Consider the following 24,036-nt stretch of genomic DNA (forward strand, 5'->3'; position numbering starts at 1 on the left):
TAGCCAGAGTGGCATATACGAAAAGAAAACATAAAAGGAATAAAAAACCGCGTGTTATTGTACAGTACAGTACTGTAAAAACTGGTATGTATTTCGTAGCCTTGGTTATTATTATAGTTCACCTTCATTGGTGCCGACCGCTTCTCGAATTCTGTCTTTCTCCTTTATTGTGTTCACCATTGCCACTGACAAATCTGAATTCCGCGCGATACTTGTTAATGTTTGGCCATTTTCATACATCCTTATTATCTTAATTTTCTGATCCAAATCGATCGCTTTCCTTTTCATTATAGACTTACTAGTACCGCTTTCGCTTATTCTTTTAGTCGGCCATGATACGCTGGAAAAAAGAAGAGATAAAGCCGACTTACTCCTTCTTAACCAGCTGTTAAATGGTACCCTGAATTGCCCTCATCTCGTCTCACAAATAAATTTCAACGCTCCGACAAGAGCGTTAAGAAACCATCCACTGCTGAAACCATCCTATGCGAGAACAAATTATGGATACTACAACTTCTACAACAGGACTGTAAGATCAATGAACAAAGCAAATATTGAGATATTTGACACCCCCGGACACTTCAAGAGGCAACTGAAATTGCTAACCTCATCCGGTACCTGACTTAAAATGGACTCTTCTTGCAAGTTCAAAGACTCTGATTGTGTAATGTGTGTGAAGAAATAGCAATGCTCTGCCTTACTCCTACCTGTTCACTTAAATAGGACGGATGAGTCCTACTTTTACTTAGTTTTATTTTATCTGTACATTTACTTTTCTCTTTACTTTGGAAATGTATACTCCAAGCTTCTGCTTTGAAGCTGTGTAATGATGCTTTGTAGCTGCACCCTCAGGCACGTTTTTTTGCTGTTTTGTAGCTGTTAACAATAATAATAATAACCGTCAAAACGAAATTTTCTGAAAAGAGCTTCATATGGTTAAAGCGAAAACTGACTATTATCACTCCACGCGAGCTCACATTTTACTAAAGCACATTTCTGGAGGTCACTGCCATAAAACAAAAACAATTTGCACTTTCCGGGTTACTGGGTTTTTCTGTTAGTGCAATTAATCATAAACGGATAGTAAACTCGATCTTATTGCATTTGCAATAATACCGATAGCTGGAATTCTGTGAGTTGTTACATTATGGTGAAATATGTGTCCCCTTCACTTGAAATCTTCAGTCATATAAAAAAATTATAAATAACGTAATGTAAGTCCGAAGCTACGTAAGTCGGGGACTTGCTGTATCGAAAAATGTTCAGCAACCTACGTAAAAAGTACGGCGATAAATAAAGAACTTACCACGCACTACTCGCGTGTCCAATATGATGCTTCCCTTTATTTTTTTACAATTTCGCATATGGTTTGGTCACCAACGATTTCGTTGCAGCCAAGAAAGCGTGCGGGTGTGTATAATTGTGCTCCCGGAATATAAGCATTTAATCAGTGATTACAAAGTTAATAATAATGACTATGTGATATCAGAAGATTCCTTAAGACGAGTCGTACCGACTGATACCAAATGCATGCTTATCTTGTCATTAGGTAAATATATATATATTCATTTTTCATAATTTATATGCAGCATGGCTGTGAATACGAACAATGTCCAGCGACCAAGGTCAACGTGAGCTTTGTTTATTTTCCTTTCCGAGATCCTCCACACGGGAATTGGCGTAGTTTGTTGATCAGAAATGGACGATACCCCCGGAGACTATACCGTGAGCTTTTGAAAGAAGCGGCCTAATTGCGGATAGTTGCACTAAGAGCAAACAAGAAAACTGAATGTGAGAGAGCACTAAAATATTTTACTTAATCCTGTTTCCCTAATCACTTCTTTCGGCTGATGTTTAGTCGGAAATAAGATCACCGTCCTCTTCAACGCCCTTCAGTAACCTTCAAAAAGGATTTTAATTCGCAGAAAACTGTTTTATATCCGGGCTCTTCCCCACTGCTTCCCCCATAGTGCTGCGTCCAGTTCTCGGATTCTGTTGAATGTATTTTTGTGATTTTGCTTGTCTCGAAGAGCAGATTTTTGGACCATATATTTATCTTAATTGAGAACTTTCAGTCGACCTATTTTGCCCCAACATCGATATAGTGCTATTTGCTACTTTAACCAATGGCTGAAGAGTATACCATTAACCAGAAGGTTATGCTTCGTCCACATAAACAGACTTTCCAGTTAACGGGCGACGAAGACTCAGAGTAGGACTTCCCCCCCTCTTCTGTCCCCATGACTAGGAACAGACTTCGGACGACTAGACAGCCTACACTCACACAAAACGACCAGGATGCTATTGCGATTGATAACTCTCCAGGCGAAAACGATGACGATTGCGAGGAGAATGGAGAACGGGGCCTCCCGTCCACGTCCAGAAAGAAAGCACTTGTCAAGAAAAGAGGGTTAAAGAAACTTCTGCTCCTCCCTCTAAGCAGAGGGAGGGTAATGATGAAGGACAGGATCAGCCTAGTTTATTAAGCAAGGAAATTCCGAACCTAAGAATTATCCAGACTCTCCGGCGTAAAATGGAGAGCTGTCTTTACAGCGATAATAGTGGTGTTTCCAGTGCTGCGTGTTTGCGTATTATACACTGCTCGGGCTCGTTGGAAAAGATGTTGTATGAAGCGATAATTGAAAACGAGCAACTGAAATCAATGAAAGAGCAGTTGCGACAAACGAATGCGACCCTCACGACGACTATAACCAACCCATCTTTCGAGGCCTTGAACACCATTGCCTCTAACACGCAGGCCCAGGTCCCTTTTTAAGGGACTCCTCAGACTTTGTCATATGCAGCCGCCGTTAAAATGCCCAAGATTCCTCCCCAGAACAGAAGCATATGCTCATTATCAAGGCAGCAGAGTATTGTGATATCGTGGACAGCGATGGCGTAAAAGACAGTCTTGAAAATCTTAAATCCAAAGTTGGAAAACATAAAAATCAAAAGTGTCCAAAAGATCCGCGACACGGGCATAATCCTGGAAGCAGCCTCCAAATCAGATCTGGAGCAATTACGAACATGTGGAAAAGCTGAAAACTTGAGCCTAACCTTTGAAACCCCGAAAGTTAGAGGGCCGAGCATTATCATCTTCGATGTTGAAGTCTCACTCCAGAAGGAGGAGATTTTCAATAGAAATCTATTTGGACAGGGAGGAGGCAACCAATGAAATGAAGATTCGGTTCTCGACGACTACCAGGTCACAGGACAAACTCAACTGGATTTTCCAGGTATCTCTCAGGATTAGAAAATTTCTGCATAATCAAGAAAGGATCTTTTTGGGCTGGTCATCACACCGTTTCTGGGACTTTGTACCAGTTATGAAATGTTACAAATGCCTAGGACACGGCCATACCTCCAACAAGTGTCTCAAAAAGCAGCCTGCGGGCATTGTGCAGAGGCAGGACACCTTTACAAGAACTGTCCAAATAAATCCTTCCCACCAACCTGTGCCAACTGCAAAGCTATTAATAAACCTAGCAATCACTCGGTCCGGGATGGAGCATGCCTTGTATATAAAAGAGCAGCTGAAATAATCCGTAACAATACAAATTATGGATAATAGGCCATCTATACCAGACAACATCCATACTTCGCATCGCCCAAATCAAATAAATGGACAAAAATCAATCACTTGGCTTCTCAGCTCCATCCCATCATGAAAGAACTTGACCTCGACCTTCTCCTCCTCCAGGAACCCTACTGCGTTTGCGGTAGAGTCTCTGGATATCCACTTACATACCGAAAGATACAGACTACAAACCAACAATGCCTTGTAGCCATCATAATCCGCAACCCGGACCCAGTTGTGACCAAACTTGATTCCTTATGCACCTCCCACCTGGCTGCTGCTACTGTGGAAGGCTGCTTTGGCAGCATCTCAGTCCTTACATCCTACTTTGAGATCGGCACTGACATCCACCCGCATATTGCTACTCTGGAACGGGTTCTTGACCTGCTTGATGATTCACATGTTATCATTGCAGCCGACTCCAATGCATACTCTACTAGTTGGTACAATGCCACCACTGATGCTAGAGGTGACTTACTTGATGAATTTATTGCTGCCCGCAGATTGGAGATCGCTAATCTACCAGGTCAACCTACCACCTACTCCTCAGGAACCGGGGAATCCAAGTTGGATGTTACGCATGTAACTCCTTCCCTCAGCAATTGTCTCCAACAAAGTCAGGTGTATGAATATGCGACCACCAGTGATCATCGCCATATTACATACTGTATTACTGATCAAGTTACTCCTCGCCCAATCTACATGCATGATACTTCCAGGTTCTCTATAAGATCGGCTAACTGGGACATTTTTGATGAGATCATTCGGGAAGCCATCTGCAGCCCCTTTGCCCTCAATAGGTATCACTCCATGAATAGTACCCAAAAAACAGATTTTGTTCAATCATTGCTCCCGAAAGCCTCAAGCATCGATGACGAAATGTTCCAAAAGTCCAAGGTCCATCCCCTGGTGGTCGCAGGATGTTACTAACTTATGGAATGATCTCAAGAATGCACATAGACCATACCAGCGTAAACGCAGAACTGAGCCTCCCCACATTGCTGATCAATAGAAAGAAAGATTCAGAGCCCTTTGCAGAGAACATTGCAATTGGATTTACCATGCCAAACAAAACTCATGGCGAACACTGGTAGAGACAGAAGGAAAGAGGAACCCTTGGGGCCTGGTGCATAAACTTGTCAGGAACAAAATCAGGTCCACAGACATCAATTCCATACGCAATAATGGCTCTCCTGAGACAACAAATTGGCTGGACACAATTAACAAAATTCTGGATGACTTGATTTACCAAAATGATGATGCCCTAAACACAGACTTCCATAATCAAGTCACTATAGACAACCAAAACTTCCAACCTATTGAAGATCCTTTTACTGAAGAGGAAGTAGCCATGGCCATCAACAAGATCAAGAATGGCAAGACTCCAGGTCTGGACCTCATCGAGGGGGAAACTATCAAACGTCTTTGGACTATCGCTCCTGCTATCCTCATTCGGCTTTTCAACACCTGCCTGAAAGATGGCATGTTTCCATCATGGTGGAAACTTGCAAACCTGAGACTTCTACCAAAGGATCCCACTGGCAGGACATCAGCTTGTCGTCCTATAGCACTTTTACCAATACTGGGTAAAGTGTTTGAGAGACTCCTGCTATTTCGCCTCCAACCTGCATACGAAGCTCTTGCTTGTTTGTTTGTTTGTTATTTGGTTTTTAGGAGCATTAGCAACTATGGCCATATTGCTCCAGGATATGCGGTGGTCATTCCCTGACCTTTCCGCATCCTCCGTATTTGGTGGTTACGGGCTCGAACCCCGGGCTAATCAAGAAGCGTGTGCTACGCACTGCTGCTCCTTCCCACCTGGCTACGGAGGCGCCTACGAAGCTCTTGCAGCTCCCTTCCAATTCGGGTTCAGGCCGAGTTGTTCTACAATTGATGCTCTGACCACGATTCTGAAACTTGCAAAAGATTCTTAGGCCACCTATGTCTTTGCAATTTTTATAGATTTTAAGGGCGCCTTTGACACCGTTTGGTGGCCGGCCATCGTACAGAGGGTCAGGGCCACTGATTGCTTTCAGAATCTGTTCAACTGCTTCAAGAACTACTTCTCTAACCAACGTCTCACCATCAAAACAGTTCCATTCCATCGCCCGGCAACTTACCAGAGGCTCCATCCTTGGTCCAGCAGTGTGGAATATAATCCTGGATGACTGGCTTCTGAGGATATATCCCAACGTCACACAAATTTCTTATGCCGACGATCTTGACATCGTCGTTGAAGGACCTACGAGAGCTACAATAGAAACTAGGGCCAGTGCAGTACTGTCTGCCTTTTCCGGGTGGGCTGAGAACAACAAACTTTCAGTCTCTACTGAAAAGAGAAAAATCCTTCTACTGAAAGGAAAGTTGGATGTGAGGAGGCCTGCGACCATCCGTTATAAAGGACAATCACTCAAAAACCAACGCGCTGTCAAATATCTGGGTATTAACACTGGATGGCTAAGGAACTTTCATTCCCCACCTATGTTCCATCAAAGAGAAAATTAAAGCCTATATTGCCATGCTGGCACGCTTCATCCGAAAAAAATGGGGCCTCAAAGGCCGGGTTTTACATCTTTACACAGCTGTATTTATTCCCATTGTCACATACGGTGCCGCAGTTTGGATGACGATAATAAGAATGCAACGTCTGATCCTTCAGGTCCTGCGGTTTATTATGCTGCTAATGACTCGTGCATGTCGGACCACGTCAACCGCTGCACTACAAGTTCTTACTGGATGCTTACCTCTAGATCTCCATGTCATATACTTCGGCCTCTCTCATGCCATCAAGAAGAATAAAGAGGTTGAAATACTCACCATTAAAACGCGTACAGACACTAACATCAAACATGAGATGATCCGTGTGTGGACTGAACTGGTTTCCCTATGGCAGACACGATGGAATAACTCATCAACAGGTGAAATTACTAAACTCTTTATCCCGGATGTCACCTTCCTCAACAATCGACGTTGCAACTGGTTCTACCCTAACGTCTACACGTTCTTTCTTTTGACTGGCCATGGATCATTTAAAAGGCGTCTTCTCGACTTTGGTCTGGCTGAGGATGCTTTTTGCATCTGTGGAGAGTCAGAGGACAAAAAACACGTGATGCACCCCTGTCTATCTTGACCACCGCAACCAGCTTCTTCTGGCCCTCAATGGACAATCCATCCAGAGGGTAGGGAATTGGAATCAGAAGAAGCCTACAAAGCATTCTCCACCTATGCCACCGCGGTCTTCAACAGACACCGCTACCACTCACAACCACCAACTGGCACACCTATGCCTACCGCAGCTCATTCTGTCGACTAGCTTCCCCACTGCCAGTCACGCCAGAAATTAAATAATTTGTCAGCCATAAGGATATACCAAACCCAATAATGAATCTCTACTTCACAGGATGCATCACGTTACCAGGTTTCTATTATGTGGCCACTCGAGAGCTGTCTATTTTTTTTTCTTCCTGTCCATCCACAGTAACTTCATCTTCTCCTGCAATGCTCCAACATGTTCTCTGCTGCTCCTAGAAGACTTCACCGGGTGATTCTCAACTTCCCTTGACAAAGCTTCCACCAGAGATTCTTGCCGTTTATCCCCTGCATCTCTGCAGGGGATAAACCAATGGGATTCCTGCCTTCACCTCTTCTCCGCCAAGCTCCTTTGCTGACGCCGCTTCTCCATCGGCGTGGGATTAGATGCTTTCGGGCTCTTTTGCTGGCCTGGGACACTCCCCAGGCGGGATTTTAAACACCCTCGATGAATCTTCATCGAAGGGGTTCTGCTGACACTGGTCAACTGACAGGCGTGGGATCATCTGGCCGTTTGGCCCTCTGCTGGGGATAGCATTCCGCTCTGCCTACTCTTGATTCCTTCCCCTTATCTTACCTTTCCTGTCCACCTCGCTCCGTTCCTCTAACTTGGCCTCTCTCCTCTCTTGGTTTGTAAGTGGGGAGAGAGCCCGTCAGGCGTTCCTTATACCTTCCTGGCCTCGTGCCGGTGGATGGATGCTGAAAGGCTCCTTCCATGGTGATCGAGCCTCTCAGTAACTAAGAGGCCAGTCAAGCAACACACTACTCACACTGACTGGCTTTGCAATGTTGTGCATACATCGGAGTACTCAACGCGGATTTGTGGGTAACAACAGGAACCGCTTGACAAAAACACTATGTCCATTCACCAACATTATAATGGTTCTTTGGAGATTTAACGGATGCACCGTTTTCAAACTTTTGAATAATTTCAAATTTTTATTTAAATGAAAGCACAACTTTTGCGTTTGTCCATTTTCGCGATTTCTAAACAAAAAAAAAAGTTACTATACAAAAAAAAAAAAAAAAAAATTCCGACATCCCTGATATGCATAACGAAACAAAATTTGTCCTCTTGTGGTGCGCGATGGAACACAACAATCGAACGCGACGCACTAAAATAAATTAAACATTTGGTCTTTTTTTTTTTTTTTTTTTTTTTGAGCGGCGAGTGTGAAGACAGCGGGAGTTGATGATAGGCACACTAATCTCCTAATGACAACTTATAACGCCGCTTCTTGTCGCTTATTTGCTACTTGCAAAGATTTTATTTTTTTATTTTATTTTTATTTTTTATTTTTTTTTTAAAGTCCTAGCCGCCGAAATCCCAGGAAATTAAGCGGCAGGACCTGCCAGAGTGAATCTACAGCTACTGGGTTCCTGGTCTGCCTCCACGGGGCGTAAGTAGAACAACACTGGGCTTCAATAGGGATCCAACGGCTAAATGACCAGATGAACAACGGTACAGAATACAACACATGAACAATTCCCACACACTTAAGTCTCTGGCATTTCCCAGTGAACTGGTTCATCACAATGAAAGCAACGCGGAGATGGGGGAACCCCTTAGGTGATTATGCCCTGGTGCCGTATGACAACAACATACACTTTCATTTGCAAAGATTGGACTTTACTGGCTGCACTTACCTTACCTGACAATACGAACTTGCCTTCTCCTTCCATGGACCGGAGTTTTTATATTCTGTTTCTCCACAGAAATTGTGGCCTCACGAGGCGAACTCTTTTGCTGGTACCCAGGATTTGGGTCTCCTGTGGTACGGGATTGCTAGCACTCACTGCTTTCTCCATATGGATGCAAGATTAATTTTTTTTTTTTTTTTTGCTAGCACCCAAAGACTCATTACTGTCTGTGGGTGCGGGATTTTGCTGGTGCCTGGCTCCCTAGGTACGGGATCGTAGCACCCACTAGTCTTGCACTTAACCAGTGGACTTTGGATTTTTTTCTTTTTTTTTTTGTAATCTTAATTATTTATTTGTTATTTTATTTTTTATTTATTTTATTTTTTTATTTATTTATTACATTTTTTTTTTCTCTTTGAATGATCTCAAACTCGTTGTGGGCATTCAGTACGAGCTACTCGAGGTCCGCCACATTACATGCGTAGTTGTGGCCCACCTCCCCTGTGGTGTAGACGCGCACTCAGCAGGCTTTCCAGTTAGTCGCCTTCCTAGTAGCAAAAGTGACCAGAAACAACTAAATAACACACACTGCACAAACATAATATTACACGCATTTCTTGCCTTTTACAGTTATCTGTAATCATCACAGTGTACAAAAGCGGAGTTGAACCCACGTTCAGGTGCCGTCCCACATAAGATACTATACATGTCTTACAACTTGCAAAACATCTGTTTCTAGCTATTCTATTTATTACTCGAATTTTATGATTTCTGGTTGATTTTTTTTTTTTTTTTAATTTGGAATCTTGAAAGTGTCCCGGTTAATCCGATCCCGGTAAATAGAGAGTCTGCTGCACATCTAAATGGATCTCATCATTGTTTCTAAAATAACCTCCAAAGTCATCCCTGAACCCAGCCTTTGGCACCGCCAAACAGTTATCCTATTGGCATTATACAAAACATACAGATTTTAGGTGATTTCAACTTGCCTCTGCTTATTTGTCTAGGGCCTTGCTGAAGCCTATCTTGTATACACATGTGTATTACTTACATAAGCTCAAAACGCCTTCTTCCAGGGGTGGCTAGTTACTTGACCTAATCTTCCACAACCTTCAGTAGATAAAATTAAGGCCCACTGTTAATAAGTTTCAGTCAGATCATTCGCAGGTGTTTTCTAATCTACAACCAATTTAGAACAGAAGGCACTTAGCAAAATGGGATAAATGGAACAAGCCTAACCTTTTTCATTAAATTAATAAAATCGTCCATAATTCTTAGACACCTAAATTAACTATGACTGGGAAGGGCTGAAAACAAAATCGGTAGAAGAAGCCTCACACAGCCTTGTAGAAAAACTAAGGCAGATAGCTATTAATGGAGCAGCCAAGCTTGTCCGAACCTCATCCCGCACTTCGGCAGGGTTCAGTTCTAGTATGAAATGAGCCTCTTTCAAAAATCAGAAGGCATAACAGATATGGAAGCGAACCTCCAGATCGTATAAAGTACAAGAAAGATACGACTATTTCCTAAGAAACAAAAGGAAGGCTATGAAACACATGATCTATGAGAATTGCGGCATTGGAGAATTTACAAGCAGCAGCATTACAGCTTCCAAATGAATTAACAAACATTACATAAATGAGCTCAGGAGACTTTCATTAATAAATCATCAATACTGGATCCTGAGGGGTCAACTGGTTAGCCAGATGACCATTCACGATCGGTCCTCCACACCAACCTTGATCTAATCCCATGGAAAATACAGGTCGCAACAGCAAATATCCAGCTGCTGGCAAAATTTATCGTAGGGAAGATAGACGCCCCCCCCCCCTAGATTTCAAATATCATCAGCTGCCCAAACTTGGAGAGACGGACGCGCAGTTACGTGGGATTTTCCTAGCCAGCAATTTAGTGTCTTAAGAACATGTTCCCATCTAACGAAATTGGTCTCTATAATGCTCTCGACATAGATCCCTTCAAATTTTCTGATGACACCAGCTATGGGACTCACGCACTCAGTAATACCTATTAGTTCATTGATATATAGCACGGCACTTATCTCTAATGCGTGGACAAGTTCCACTTAATTTTGAAGGCTAGCGTTTCATAAAAACTTGGAATACTCCTGACAGACTACTAGTGTTAAAAGCAAGATTAAGCTGCCATTGCACTTTCAGATGTGTTAGTGAAAATACCATATAGACATTCTGTAAAACCGTATGTAATCCTAGCTGAATTTGTAATTGTAAATAATATTACATGTTATTTGGGCGATAGTGATAGATTAATCTGTAAGACTTGCATTACGTAGCCGAGTGGTCAAGCGCCAGAGGCATAAGTGCAAGTGACTTGAGTCACCGGGGTTCAAGCCTGTGACTGCTAAATACGGTGCTGTTTCTTGTATTCACTCTCTATCTTGTGAACTCCTCTGACCGTGTGGTCATCCCGGAGTATAAACAGAAAATTTATTTATTATTATTATGTTGACATGGTCCTATAACTGCTATTTACTCAATGTAACTTGTATTACTCCCTCCTTGATATCAGGCTGTGTAGAGGCAAAACCTTTGTTTAAATAAACGGATAATTATAATAATAATAAAAGTTTAATTTTTAACTCAATCCTATACGAGTATTGTACTTCATTTTACACGCAGAGTTAAATTTCCAAAGACACGAACATTTAAGAATAAGTAAAACATTTTCATACAAATGAGTAATTACATAGCCTTAAGATAAATGGAATATCCTATGACGCACACCCAATAAGTCAATTAAAATGACAGTGGTCCAATTCAATAAAAGAAAGCTCGATATATTTTTAAATAAACAAATCATTATTTTATAATTCTAGTTCGAATTTTCACATTACAGCAGAATACTTTCTTTTGCTTTAAGAATCGGTGAGGTACACCGATCGGTGTACTTCACCGATTAAGGAATTAAACCGTTTTAATTCCTTAAAATTACATTCGTCTTCTTTCAGGTATTTCTAGGTCAGAAATATGGTTACCGCCCAATTCCTACTCATATAGATGGAGCAGAGTTTAGGCTTATAAGAACAGCTCTCGGTAATCTAGGTATGGACGTAACATTGTTAGATCTGTGGTATCGTGAGGACACCAACTCAATTCCATCCCTCTTTGTGCTACAGCCCATCAGCTCTATCTTAACTAATTTTAACAACAAGGTAACCGCATGAAAGTTTAGTATTCTCTAATAATGCCAAAATGTATATCTTGACTATATAAAAATAGCAATATTATTTTACACTCTTACTTATTATTTAGCACTCTTACCTAAAAGTACTTAGGTTATATTTTTATTTTGTCATCAATCTTCTACATCGTAGGAAAATATGATTCGTGTGTAAAATAATATTATAATGGATCATATGACTTATTGATAAACAGTTCATTAGATCCTTATAATATTATTATATACAGTTCATTATACTTTGTATAGCCGAACAAGGGGAAAACAGAGAAGAGTGCTAATAATGGTGACAACTGAGAAAGACCTATCAGAAAAGCTAGTGAGGCAAAGAGAGGGTAGCAAGGCTTGTGGGGTGGATGGGATGCACCCAGTAATATTAAAGGATGCAGCCAAGGAGTGCAACTGAGATAGTAACTTGACCGTGGAGCTATTCCTGTGGACTGGAAAAGCACAAATTAAGATCTTTATTGCAAAAAGCTTATTGCGACAACCCGTCAGAGCCGTAGGCTAGAAGTTTTAGAGCACGTTGTTCAAATAGTAATCCAAATAAAAGGAAATAATATATTGAAAAGTAAAATGAAAGTAAAAAATAAATGAGAAAGTGAATTAAAGCTAAACATGGAAAATTAAAAGCCAAGGCCTACATAGAGATATCTGACCTTAGTGGAATACAGTGGTATATTTAGCATTATACAGAACAGATTTACAAACGTATTGCGCGTAATATAAACAGATCAAGGCTTCATTTATCTAATCACCTGAAATGGCAGCGCATTACCTGCATAAAAATCAAAAATTAAGTCAGCAAATCTTTCATCCCCTCACAGCACCCTCCAGAGTTAAGCTCATCTCCCGCCTCTTCCTGAGACTCCCATTTTCCTTCTCCTTGACTTTCAACTGCACCCTCCTCTCACGCTCTCTCCCGGAAGATCGAATCTGCCCTACCCTTGCTGAAACAAATTATCAGAAAGCTAAAAACAGAGTTTCATGACACATACTTAGCGTTGAGAATAAATGTCATCTTTCCATATGCTTCTTTCCCTAAGCCCAATCTTGCTAGCCTTTCTTTCTTCTGTTCCGTCCTCTGAACACAACTTTAGTCTTTCCTTCGATCCAGTGCCAAGGAATTTTATCCTGCAGGTATTTTATTCACGTCTCAATATTTTTCTCAGCATACCTTGGACCAGCATCCACCTCTCCGCACTATGGAATCTGTCTTCTACATCACCAAGTTCTATATGTTCAACACAACTACGTACATACTTTCTCCCTCGGCCAAAAAACGCCCCAGTAACACCCCTCAAAAATCTGTGAAAAATAAGAAGCACAAAGCCAACCCAGTAAGAGTTAATACTACCAGTAGACTGTCCACTCACTTTAAAATCTGTCAAGCCAATGCAACAAAGAATAACTCACGTTATTCCTTGCTGTATATTGGCTTGGTTGCTTTATAGGTCACCTTGACTCAGAGACTACTGAAAGTCAACGTGAACTGTTAACTGAGTTAAACCATCAAAAGAAACTAAAAAAAAAATTAAAACCGAGCACCATATATATGCCTTGTTCCGAATTAAATTTCTAGCAGCCACCAATATCTCAGCCCATCAGAGATACATGGTCTCAAGACAACTATTGTTCTTATTGTTGGATTTTAGGCGCATCAGCGACCCACACCATACGGTCTGCGGGGGTAGCACAGTGGTATCGTCACCGTCCTCCCCACACCGGATGGAAAAGGCCAGGTTCAAATCCCGTCGATGACGCGAGGAACTTTAATGTGCTTTTAGTGGCTGAGTTAGTCGGTCTCAGGCGTAGATAGTAAGGTCCCCCCCCTCCCAAAAACTGGGGTTTTTTCCGTCCAGCGAAACAGGAAAATTGACCAGAGAACACGCGCAATTTACAGACAAAATAAATATATGGGTATATGTAATCAATTACGAACGACCCTAATATAATAATTTGTTTTGTTTTTTGACCCAGCCCATATTGCGCATTTCTGAATTATATTTGTAACAGGGTGTGTTCACCTGCCGATTTGCACGTTGTGCGAACCGGAAAACCCAGAGCAAGGCAACCAGAGAAACATCGCTTGAATGCAAACTAATCCCTTAGCTACATAATTACAAAATCACTAGCCTTTATCAGAACAGTACCCTCTATCGTATTCTGTGCACCAACAGGACAACCCTGTGATCTCAAGCTCTGCACTAATCTCGAGCCAATGGCGTAGCCAGGATTTTTTGTCAGCAGGTATAGTCACAAAAAAAGGCACCAATTGGCTAATGCTAAAAAACTGCCACAATACCAGATTTCGGCGTCAGGGGGTATAATGCACCTGCTGACCTACCCTGGCTATGCCACTGCTCAAGCCTCAAACTTCGGCGTCAGGGGGTACAATGCACCTGCTGACCTACCCTGGCTATGCCACTGCTCAAGCCTCAAACTATGTGCAGAATGTATGCAGCCTTAACACGTGGAGAAATGGTTATTAAAACCAGGCAATATAAAACACGTTGGCAGATGTTGTAAGTATACAATTCATTGCGAAAATAGGCAAAACGAAAGATTTAAGTGGTTTTAAACATGAAAAGTCACGTTAGTCAGCGCCAGACGAACCAGTATGAGTTTCTCGGAGACTGAAATCCTGGTGAGGTTTTTACGTACAACCGAGTCTCGGGTACATCGAAATTGCTCCAATAAGCAAATAACATCGAGGCAACGGCAACCATGGCGTCCGAACCAGCTCGTTGATTCTAAAGGCTAACGGACGCTGAGAAGATTTGGGCAGAATAACATGAAGGTTACAGCCAGTCAGATAACAACCCAATATAACAGTGATAACCAAAGAGGCATTTTAGAGGATGCAGTTATCGCAGCCGAAGACTGAACCGTGTTCGATTCCTATAAGCAAAAACAAAAAAGATGCCGTTATAGTGGGCTCAGGAATAACCAATGCTTGACAGCGGAAGATGGGCAAAATGTTGCCTAGTCTGATAAATATTGGTTCCTATTTCATTCTTCCCATCAGCTATTTCACGCTAATGAGAAGAACAGAATATGGCGAAAAGAGTATGAGTCCATGGACCTCATCCTGTCAGGTGTCAACAATGCATGGTGATGATAGTGGGGAGTGTTTTCATGGTGAAAATTTGGCCATTTGCTATCAGTGAGACATTTGGATGCAAAAGGTCAGCTAGAAATTGGTTCCGATCAGGTGCATCCCTATGAAGCTACAGGGTTATCATCTGCGAAGAGGTTCTTCCAAAAGAATAATGTGCAATGGCACAAGGCCAGAATTATACAGAACTGGTTTTAGTAACAAGAAAGTGAATTCGCCTACTATAGTGGTCTTCCCAGTCACTCGATATATTCAATTAACCTCCGGTGAGTTGAGGTAGAAGAGACCTTCGAAGTCAAGATCCACAACCACCCAATTTACAAAATCTGTGTAAAGCAATTGAGTCAAGGACAGCATCCTTGTGGCATGCTTTCAGCACCTCGTTGAGTCTGTGCCATGATGAACATTGACTGTTCTGGGGGTTAAAGAGGGACGTACTCGCTATTTGGTTGGCGTTATAAAGTGGCTAATTCAGTGTAGGATGCTGATTGATTTCGCATCCCCAATTGTCGCTACTGCACCAATTAGTTGATTAATCCATTGGCTGTGTTTCAGCAGCTTCTGAGAAATCAGGTGTTTTTCTAGTTGATTTCAATCTATCTATACATTTAAATGTTGCCATCAATCGAGTTATTACACAACAGAGAATCCTAATTCCGACCAGTGATGTAGCAGTTGAGCTGCTAGTTTCTTCCCATTCATTCTCAATTAGTTCATCCAATGAGCAGAAATGTTTTTTGCTTCTTAGTACCAGGATTGATAAAACGAATCGCGAGTAATTTCCTGAAAACTACAATATGCTATTCACTGATGATTTCATTATTTTATTTTCTACATTGTTTTTATAATAAACTGAGTATATGTTAAAGAATAATCACTGCAATAAAAACATAAATAGCAGCATATTTTAGCAGCTAATCACGGACTGCATATTATGTTACAGAAAGTTACCAAATTACAGTCTAAAGACCAAGCCACCTGGTGGGCAACGATGGGAAAATTACAAAAGATGTTGAGAAAGGCGGCTTTGCAACTGTACAAAATCGACAAGATGGATAAGGATGCCATGCATAACTATATGATGTCAGGTAACTGATTTATTTGTAAAATAAGACGAAAGCATGAAGTTCAAGACCTGTAATATTTTACAAATTAAAAATTACTTTGTGTTTGTCTCAAATTAAATACACTTTCTGTTTATACTCCAGGACGGACATAGGAACGAGTAGTTTACAAGACAGAAACAGTACAAGAACAAAAACCATATTTGTGGTATCAAGCGATTCGAATATGCAGAATGTTGAACTTCTACTTATAACCTGATGAAATTGCGATAAAATAAAATGGGGAAAAGCTCTAAAATAGGGAGAAAGTAAAATATTTTCATCCAAGATAAGTTTCTTTATGCATTACACTGCTCGTTAGCACTGAAAACCAAGAATTCATATGTCACTACGTCAAGATGAAGAGGTCAGGATGGCGGTGCATGAACCGCTCTCAAACTAGTCGAAAGAAATTCACTCTAAAAATTCACTTATGACTTGCACTGGAAGGAGTGCACAGATCGCAATGGATATTACGCTGAAGACTGAAGTATCGGGTAGCAGGAATGTGTCCATTCTTCCTGAAGTACCAGTTCAGCTGGAGAAGGGCATATTGACAGTATCATAATCCGAAGTTCCGCTTCATCCCAAAGATTTATACCTATCATTTAAGTTTGGATTATGGACATTTAAAAAGGTGCTTGATCGAAATTCTGGGCCATTGAAGACTGGAACCACGAGTCGTTGGTGTTCGTTTTCCTGCAGGTTATTATACTGTTCTTATGGGTTGGAGCATTATCATGCCGGCACATGAAGGACTCATTTCCATAAAGCTACTACTAGCATGGGATCGACAGATTGTCCAAGATGTTAATAAAGTATTCGGCATTGACGGTTTTGGCATTACAAACAACGATCCAACTCCGAATCACTGGAAGCCCCACATCCGAACTTCATTGTGGCATACACTGAGGTAAATGACATTTCCCAGGAATATTCTACACTCATACCCGTCTGATCCGAAAACTGGGTAATGAGACACATTGCTCCCTAAGATTCCACTGTTCCAAAAACGATAGGCTATGCACCACTGCAAACGGCACCTGACGTTCGTTGGTGCGATGCAGAGCTTGAGAGCAGCAGCTGTGCTTATAATTTCGTGGTATGTCAGACATTGCCGGTCCAGAAGGCAAGTTATACGGGCTGCCGCCCAGAACCCGGCGTGTTTTATGATTCCGGAAACTACAACTGACAGAAATTCCACACATTAGTTTGTTTTCCCAAAATTCCACTTTACACAGTTCTGTGACAACAAGGTGTTCTACAGCGGATTTGAACTGATGTTCTCGTGTTGCCCCTTCATAAGATACTATACACATCTACGTTGCTCAAAATGGGGTAAACAAAATTAAGGAAGTGGCAGAAACAATCATTAAAATTATAGCTTAATAAAATAATTGTCCTCATTATTCTATCTTTCCACTACATTAGTTACGAGATGGCTGCCATGCACAGTGGAAAATTACTGACACACACACATTCAGTGATTAAGAACCTTTGAAACACCGTAAATTCCTTAATGTGACTCATCCTGCTTGAAAATAAAAATACGTATCTTTCGATTATTCAAGAATTATAAAACAATCATGACCCCTCCCAAATGTGAGAGGCAAGTTCTGCATAATTCGGGCATATAATAGGGAATATGATCACCCTTCAGAGCCAAACAAATCTTACAACGAGCTCTCATGTTGCTTATACAGACGTTTTGTTCTTGTAATAATAAATATTTCTTTCACGAGTAGAGCATGGAAGGTCCTTCCTTTCAGGAGGTCGATGTGTCCAAGTTCATTTTTTCTCATAAGCAAAAAATATATACCTGATGCGATTCAGGTCCGAAGATCTGGCTAATTACTTCATATGAAGTTTATTCTAATGTTGGCGGAATTCATCGACCAGCTAAGCCCAATGTGGAATAATATTATTGTCTATGAAGTTGATTGCAGAGCCTGTTTCACTTCTGATAAGTCCCTCCTAAGGCTCAAGCACCTTGTGCAACTCTTCATCATGATACTAACTCAAAACATTACCACAATAGTGGATTGTATCCTCATGTTAGCGGAGCGAGAGTGTCCTTCACCTCTTCAGATGAGAAGAAATCGAGGATTAGTTTCAAGAAACTGCGTGTGTTCGGTGATCCATTTTCTGTTTGCTGTACGAAAAACCCGAGTTTCCTGGAGAAAAAAACCTTATGCCCACGCCTCAGACCGACTAACTCAGCTATGTTTTAAAAAAAAGTCCATAAAAATTCCTCACATCATCGGCGGGACTCGAATTCAGGTCTATTCCACCCGATGTAGGGTTGGTTGGTTGATTGGGGATTTTTTTGGCGCATCAGCATCTATGGCAATAGTGCGCCAGCCCCCGATGTAGGGAGAACGGCGATTCTACCAACTGTGCTACCCACGAGGGCCGAGTGAGAGAGCAAAGGCTGATGGGGTAGAGAGGGAGGGAAGGAGAGGGGATATTTACATTTTTAAGCTTTTTATTAAGGGTCTTTTTAATATTCCCATGATTATATACCAACTTTGTGGTTGATATTGCAACTTATTTCATTTTAATTTTCCTTTCAGTAACCGAACGAGAGGTAATCAATGGTATCTTAAGTGTACCGAACACCAGGCACCACTGCCTAGCTTACATCCGACATATTGAAAACATCGATATGTCTTGTTTTAGATCGGCTATGAAGTTCATTGATACAATAGGTCCTATTGTAGATATGGAAGCTCAAGAACTCCTTTCAGAGCTAAGAGATGTGAAGCTAACTGAAAAAATTCGACCTCCAAATTTGATTAAGTAAGACCATTTTTTATTTTGAAGTTTAAAAAAAAAAAAATTCCCTAAATTAATTTTTCTGTTTTTTTATCAGTTCAGTACAGCCATCGGGACTAGACGGTTTCAGAGTTTTCTTACATTGTATTATACGATATTATATTTATCATTAACTTCAAGTTATTCTTTTAGTTTTACTTTTATATCACAATAATATCTGGTTGTAATTCCTTCTCATTCGCATGGAATTTGCAGTTGTATGCTAATGAAAAACCATCTCCCACCACATCTGTCATCTGTCTGTGTTTGGAGAACTAAAACAAAATTTTAAAGGGCCTTAGGTTCAACTTTGATCATGAGATCAAAACTACTACTGCAGCTGCTAAAATACTTCTCACAGAAAAAGCATGAATAAGCTGGTAGAATATAGTAATAAATCTGGCGCATTAATGCATCTGGAGAGCACTTTTAAATCTAGTAGAAAAATTAAAGGTAGTTTTTCTACTAAAGTTTCTAAAGTTTTTCTACTACTAGCTCACTGGCCTGCCCTTGTGTAACCGGAAACAGCTTCTGAGATGAGACATTAAAATTCTTGTTTAACAATATGTATAAACTGTTAGTTGGATAAAGCTCGATTGAGTTTGTTTAGAATGAACAATAAGGCTGTTGACGTGAAGCTTTGGTATGCTGTGTCAATAAATTGCATGCACTGTTTATTGGATGAAAAACGTTTGAGAAAACCACAGAGTGCACAAAAAACAAACCTTCTGCCTATCTCCACGGGCATCGAGCATAGATCTATTCACACGTTGTGGAAGAAACAGCGCCATAAATAGTGCCATAATTTACATGTAACAGATCGTAGTACCATAGAACAAAAGAGAAAATGATACTACGATCTGTCACATGTAAATTATGGCACACTCATTGAAAATGTATGAAAAATATGTACACATAATAATTTAATATGTAAGGAATAAAGCGTATCGTGCAAAAGCTCTGATAGCTTACTTGATGGTACAGATGGTAGCAGTCGAAAAACATGCCGCATGATTGAAGAATGCGTTATTTTTACTCTCATTCCATAAAACAAAATTCGTTACCGCCATTCTGTTTTGTCTCGTCTCAGAAATCTTAAGATACCCCGGGTACCCTTGTAACCCGAACTAACAGAGACTGGATTCCTGTAGAAGGTTATCCAAGGGTTGGCGATGAAAATGCACAGTGTTCGTGAGAAATCCATGCAAGTCCATATCAAAATCCAGTGAGTTAAATATGCTGTATAAATCTTATGAAAAGGAGAAGCGCTTTTTTTATGCTCTTAAAACAACAGGTATACAGGCTATCCTTATTTGCAGAACACTGTCACAGACAGCATATCTCAATGTATTAAAGCAATGGCTTGTGTCAGAAACTTCAGAGAACCTCGAAAGTCTGAAGAGACATTGAAATGAGGGAAGGAGTTACACAGAATAGTCTCACTCCGTTAATTCTTTTTTACGTAAAATTCATTATGTTACAAACTTACTAAAATATCTAAATCTCAAGAACACCACACATCATGATACTGCTTCCTGACAGGAATAGTTAGCCAAAGTGTGACAGGTACACGAATACCATATGGATGTCTACAGAGTGAATCATTGAATCAATATTAAACACCTATAATTTATGGCACTTAAAAACTTTTACAGTTTCTACCACCGTTACTTTTTGAACTAGCGCGAATATCCTCACTACAAAAATTTTCAAAGTTCTCATCCTTTATATTAACCATATTTATATACTATTCTCCAAAACCGATCCAGACAACCTGCTTTCGTAGTCCACTGGACCCACCTAGATGAACAAATGTCTCAAACCGGTATATAAGGAAGACGTATGAGCCGCACAAGTTGTTCTCGTCGTGCCACGTAGAGCCAAGATGACTAATTTCGAGGCAACTATTTCTGTCAGACGTCATATTGCTCACATCCTGCAATCTTCAGTCCAGTCGACACGCAGTGACGTCGTCATGAAATGAAAATATGATGGCACCACCATCCAGAAAGCGAGAGAATGATCATGAAAATATTCCACGTGACCAGAGGGTTCTCAGAAAGACAGTATGACAATCTTTTCAAACATCCCTGCAAAACAACGGGCAGGTATTTAAGGCATCAACAAGGGTGGGTGGAGGTTTGTACGAACACGTTATGTACGAAGCTTCACAGTTTCAGCTTTCACGGAAGAGTGGCGGCACATAAGCCACACGTCACCAACTGCAATGAGTGTTCTCACTTTACATGGCGCAACGAACTCTATAATTGGCCTGCCTACGTAGCTGACAGGAAATCGGTTCTATAGAGTGACGAATCTCGCCACACCCTATTCCGATCATATGGACGGGTATGAGTGTGGAGGCAGCTTGGAGAACGTCTACAACCAGAATGTATTTTGCCAACAATGAGATTTGGAAGAAGTGGGGTTATGAGTGGATCTCTTTCTCGTGATATGACCAAGGCTGTTTGGTGATCCTAGGAGATGTTGATGGGGTTTTAAGTGCAAAGGCTACTTAGGCCATGTTGCACTTAGTAAGGTGGTTCATACTGCCTATGTTGGTTCACGTGGAATCAGTTAGAAACGGCTATACAATCCTATTCGTTTTAGGAAGGAGAAGAATTCTGTGAGATTTGATTTTTCGCCTATGATATGGCGAAGTGACAAAGGTTCCTTTAAGCTTGCCAGAGAACTGAATGACACTAGTCGAGCATTATTATATAGAGTACATTCCAGTAGTATGTATTTGACTGTGAGTGGTGTATGACAATGAGTACACTGAGGAGGGTCATTCCCTGACAAGAGGAACAGATGAGTTAAATGAGTATGGCCGATTCTGGCTCTGGCTACAATTACTTCTTCTGTCTGTTTTCATTGAGGCTGCAAGCCCATAATTTAGGTACAGATTTAATTTGAAGTAGTTTATTAAAAATTTGCGCTTGCCACTGAAGAGTCCATTGACCTTTACATATACTTTGTATATTCATTTTATAATCTGTGAACGGTACTAGGGAATTCGTTGGGGCTGCTCTCGATGGATGTTAGGCAGCATCATCATCCGCAAATTCATTTCCTGGTATTCCACTATGGCCTGGTATCCAGCAGAAGATAACCTTTTGTTGATGCTCTCTGAGACGTATCAACTCTGTCCTAATGAACTTTAATAACGGGTGAGTAGATGGGGAGTTGTTTTGCAAGGCTAATAGGGAACTCTGCGAGTTTGTGTATATTATGCTCTTTTGAATTGACATATGGAACATATTTTCTATAGCAAGCTTTATGGCATATAATTCAGTCATGTAACTACTACACTGTTGGAAGAGATAGAGAAATGATAGTATCAGGGAGTACTACTGCTGCACCCCATCGACTCTCAGACTTCGATCCATCTGTATATATTTTAGCGAAGTCAGGATAACGTTGAGTATGTGCAATGTGTAGCTGTTGGATGTTAATGTCTGATAGAGAGTGTTTACCCCACTGGTGGAAATAATCTTCCAAGATGGCATGATGACAGACCATGGAGGATCAGGATCTATAGGATCTTGCAAGATTTTATTGAAGTGTATATCCCAATCTTCTGCTAGTTGCTTTAGTCTAATACCAGCAGGGCGAACTGTCTGTGGTTTGTTTCTATAGAATGTCAATGACTGTGGATTATAAAGTATTGCTCAATTAGGGTGGGTCGTCTGGCTTTGTATCTTGGTTGAATAGTTCAGCAGCAGCATCTTTCTCCTGATATTTAGTGGAGGTTCATGAGCTTCAACATACCAACTTTCACTGGAGATGTTCTGAACGCACCTAATGCTGTTCGGAGAGCTGAATGTTGAATAGGGTTGAGGCGAGATAAAGCACTCTCCCTAGCAGAGTCGAAGACAGGCGCGCCGTAGTCCAGTCGTGATCTGTTTATGGTTCTATATAAATGAAGCAGGCTATAACGATCTGCTCCCCATGTTGTGGCTGATAAGACTGAGTATGTTCAGTTTTTTTTGACAAGTAGTCCGGAGATGTTCAATATGCTTTTGGAAATTTAATTTACTGTCAAAGAACAATCCTAGTAGACGAATACAATTAGCTATAGGAAGAGGATGGTTATTCAATTGGAGCTCGAGTTCAGGATGCATATTGCGTCTGGTACAGATGTGAATGAGAGTAGATTTCTGGCTGGATAGTCTATAACCACTTTGTGTCATCCATGTCAGGATGCAATTGATTGATATTTGTAGTTGGTGTTCAATGTAATGCATGTTTTGAGAATGACAAGAAATTGTGAGATCGTCTGCGAAAAGGTATGAATCCACAGTTTTCGGAATGAGTTCAGTTATATGATTCATTCTCATTGCAAACAAGGTAGCGCTGAGAACAGACCCTTGTGGAATTCCTTCTTCTTGGATAAAGATTTTAGAGAGGGTTCCCCGATAACGAACTCGAAAGGATCTCTGTTGAAGGAAATTTTGGATAAAATATGGTAAGTTAGCTCTCAGACCAAGAGAATGTAGATCCTTTAAGATGCCAAAACGCCACGTAGTGTCAAAAGCTTTCTCAACGTCAAGACAGACCATGACGAGATGTTCCTTTTTGATGAAAGCATTTCTGATATTTGTCTCGGCTTTTATCATGAGATCCAATGAAGATCGGTTTTTCCGGAATCCAAATTGATTGTTATTTATCAAGTTTTGCGACTTGACGAACCAAGTGAGACGGCGATGTATCATTTTCTCGAGAGTTTTGCTAAGACAGCTGGTAAGGGATATCGGCCTGTAATTTTGAGGAACAGAATGATCTTTACCGGGTTTTGCAATCGGTAGTACACAAGAATGGCGCCAGGAACTTGGGAAGGTATGTTCAGAAAAAAATCGATTGTAAAATATGAGCAGCGAAGAGTGTGATCTTTGATCCAGATTTCGGAGCATTACACAATATATCCCATCAGGGCCAGCGGCACTGTTTCTTGAGTTGGCAAGAGATTGCTGTAGCTCAAACATGGTAAATGATTGATTATAAGATAAAGCAGAATTTTCACTGAAATCCAGTCTGGATTTCTTCGTAACGGTTTTACGTTTTTGAAATGATTGATCATAAGCGTTACAAGAAGACAACAGAGAAAATACAATTCCCAGTGCATTTGATATCTGTGGGATTAGAGAGCTCTTGTCCGTTCCAGTTCAGTAGCGTGTGGATAAAGGTAGAAATTTACTGTTCAAACATTTTATTTTTCTCCAGATTAATCTGATATCGGTATTTTTATTAACTGATGA

At 40.9% G+C, this 24,036-nt stretch overlaps 1 protein-coding gene across 1 annotated transcript in view; it reads left to right on the forward strand.

Annotated features, from left to right (window-relative positions):
- Positions 1-4,928: 4,928 nt before the first annotated feature.
- LOC150079305 (NACHT and WD repeat domain-containing protein 2-like) overlaps positions 4,929-24,036 on the forward strand; it is a 28,432-nt gene continuing 9,324 nt past the window's right edge. Inside the window, exons 1-2 of the mRNA XM_090383026.1 lie at positions 4,929-5,163; positions 18,538-18,763. Of these exons, the coding sequence (XP_090239152.1) occupies positions 4,929-5,163; positions 18,538-18,763 (461 nt within the window). The remainder of the gene's footprint in view (positions 5,164-18,537; positions 18,764-24,036) is intronic.

The sequence above is a fragment of the Mastigoproctus giganteus genome, chromosome 10 (genome assembly GCF_048544385.1).
Source record: "Mastigoproctus giganteus isolate SK-2022 chromosome 10, ASM4854438v1, whole genome shotgun sequence".
Taxonomy (NCBI): domain Eukaryota; kingdom Metazoa; phylum Arthropoda; class Arachnida; order Uropygi; family Thelyphonidae; genus Mastigoproctus; species Mastigoproctus giganteus.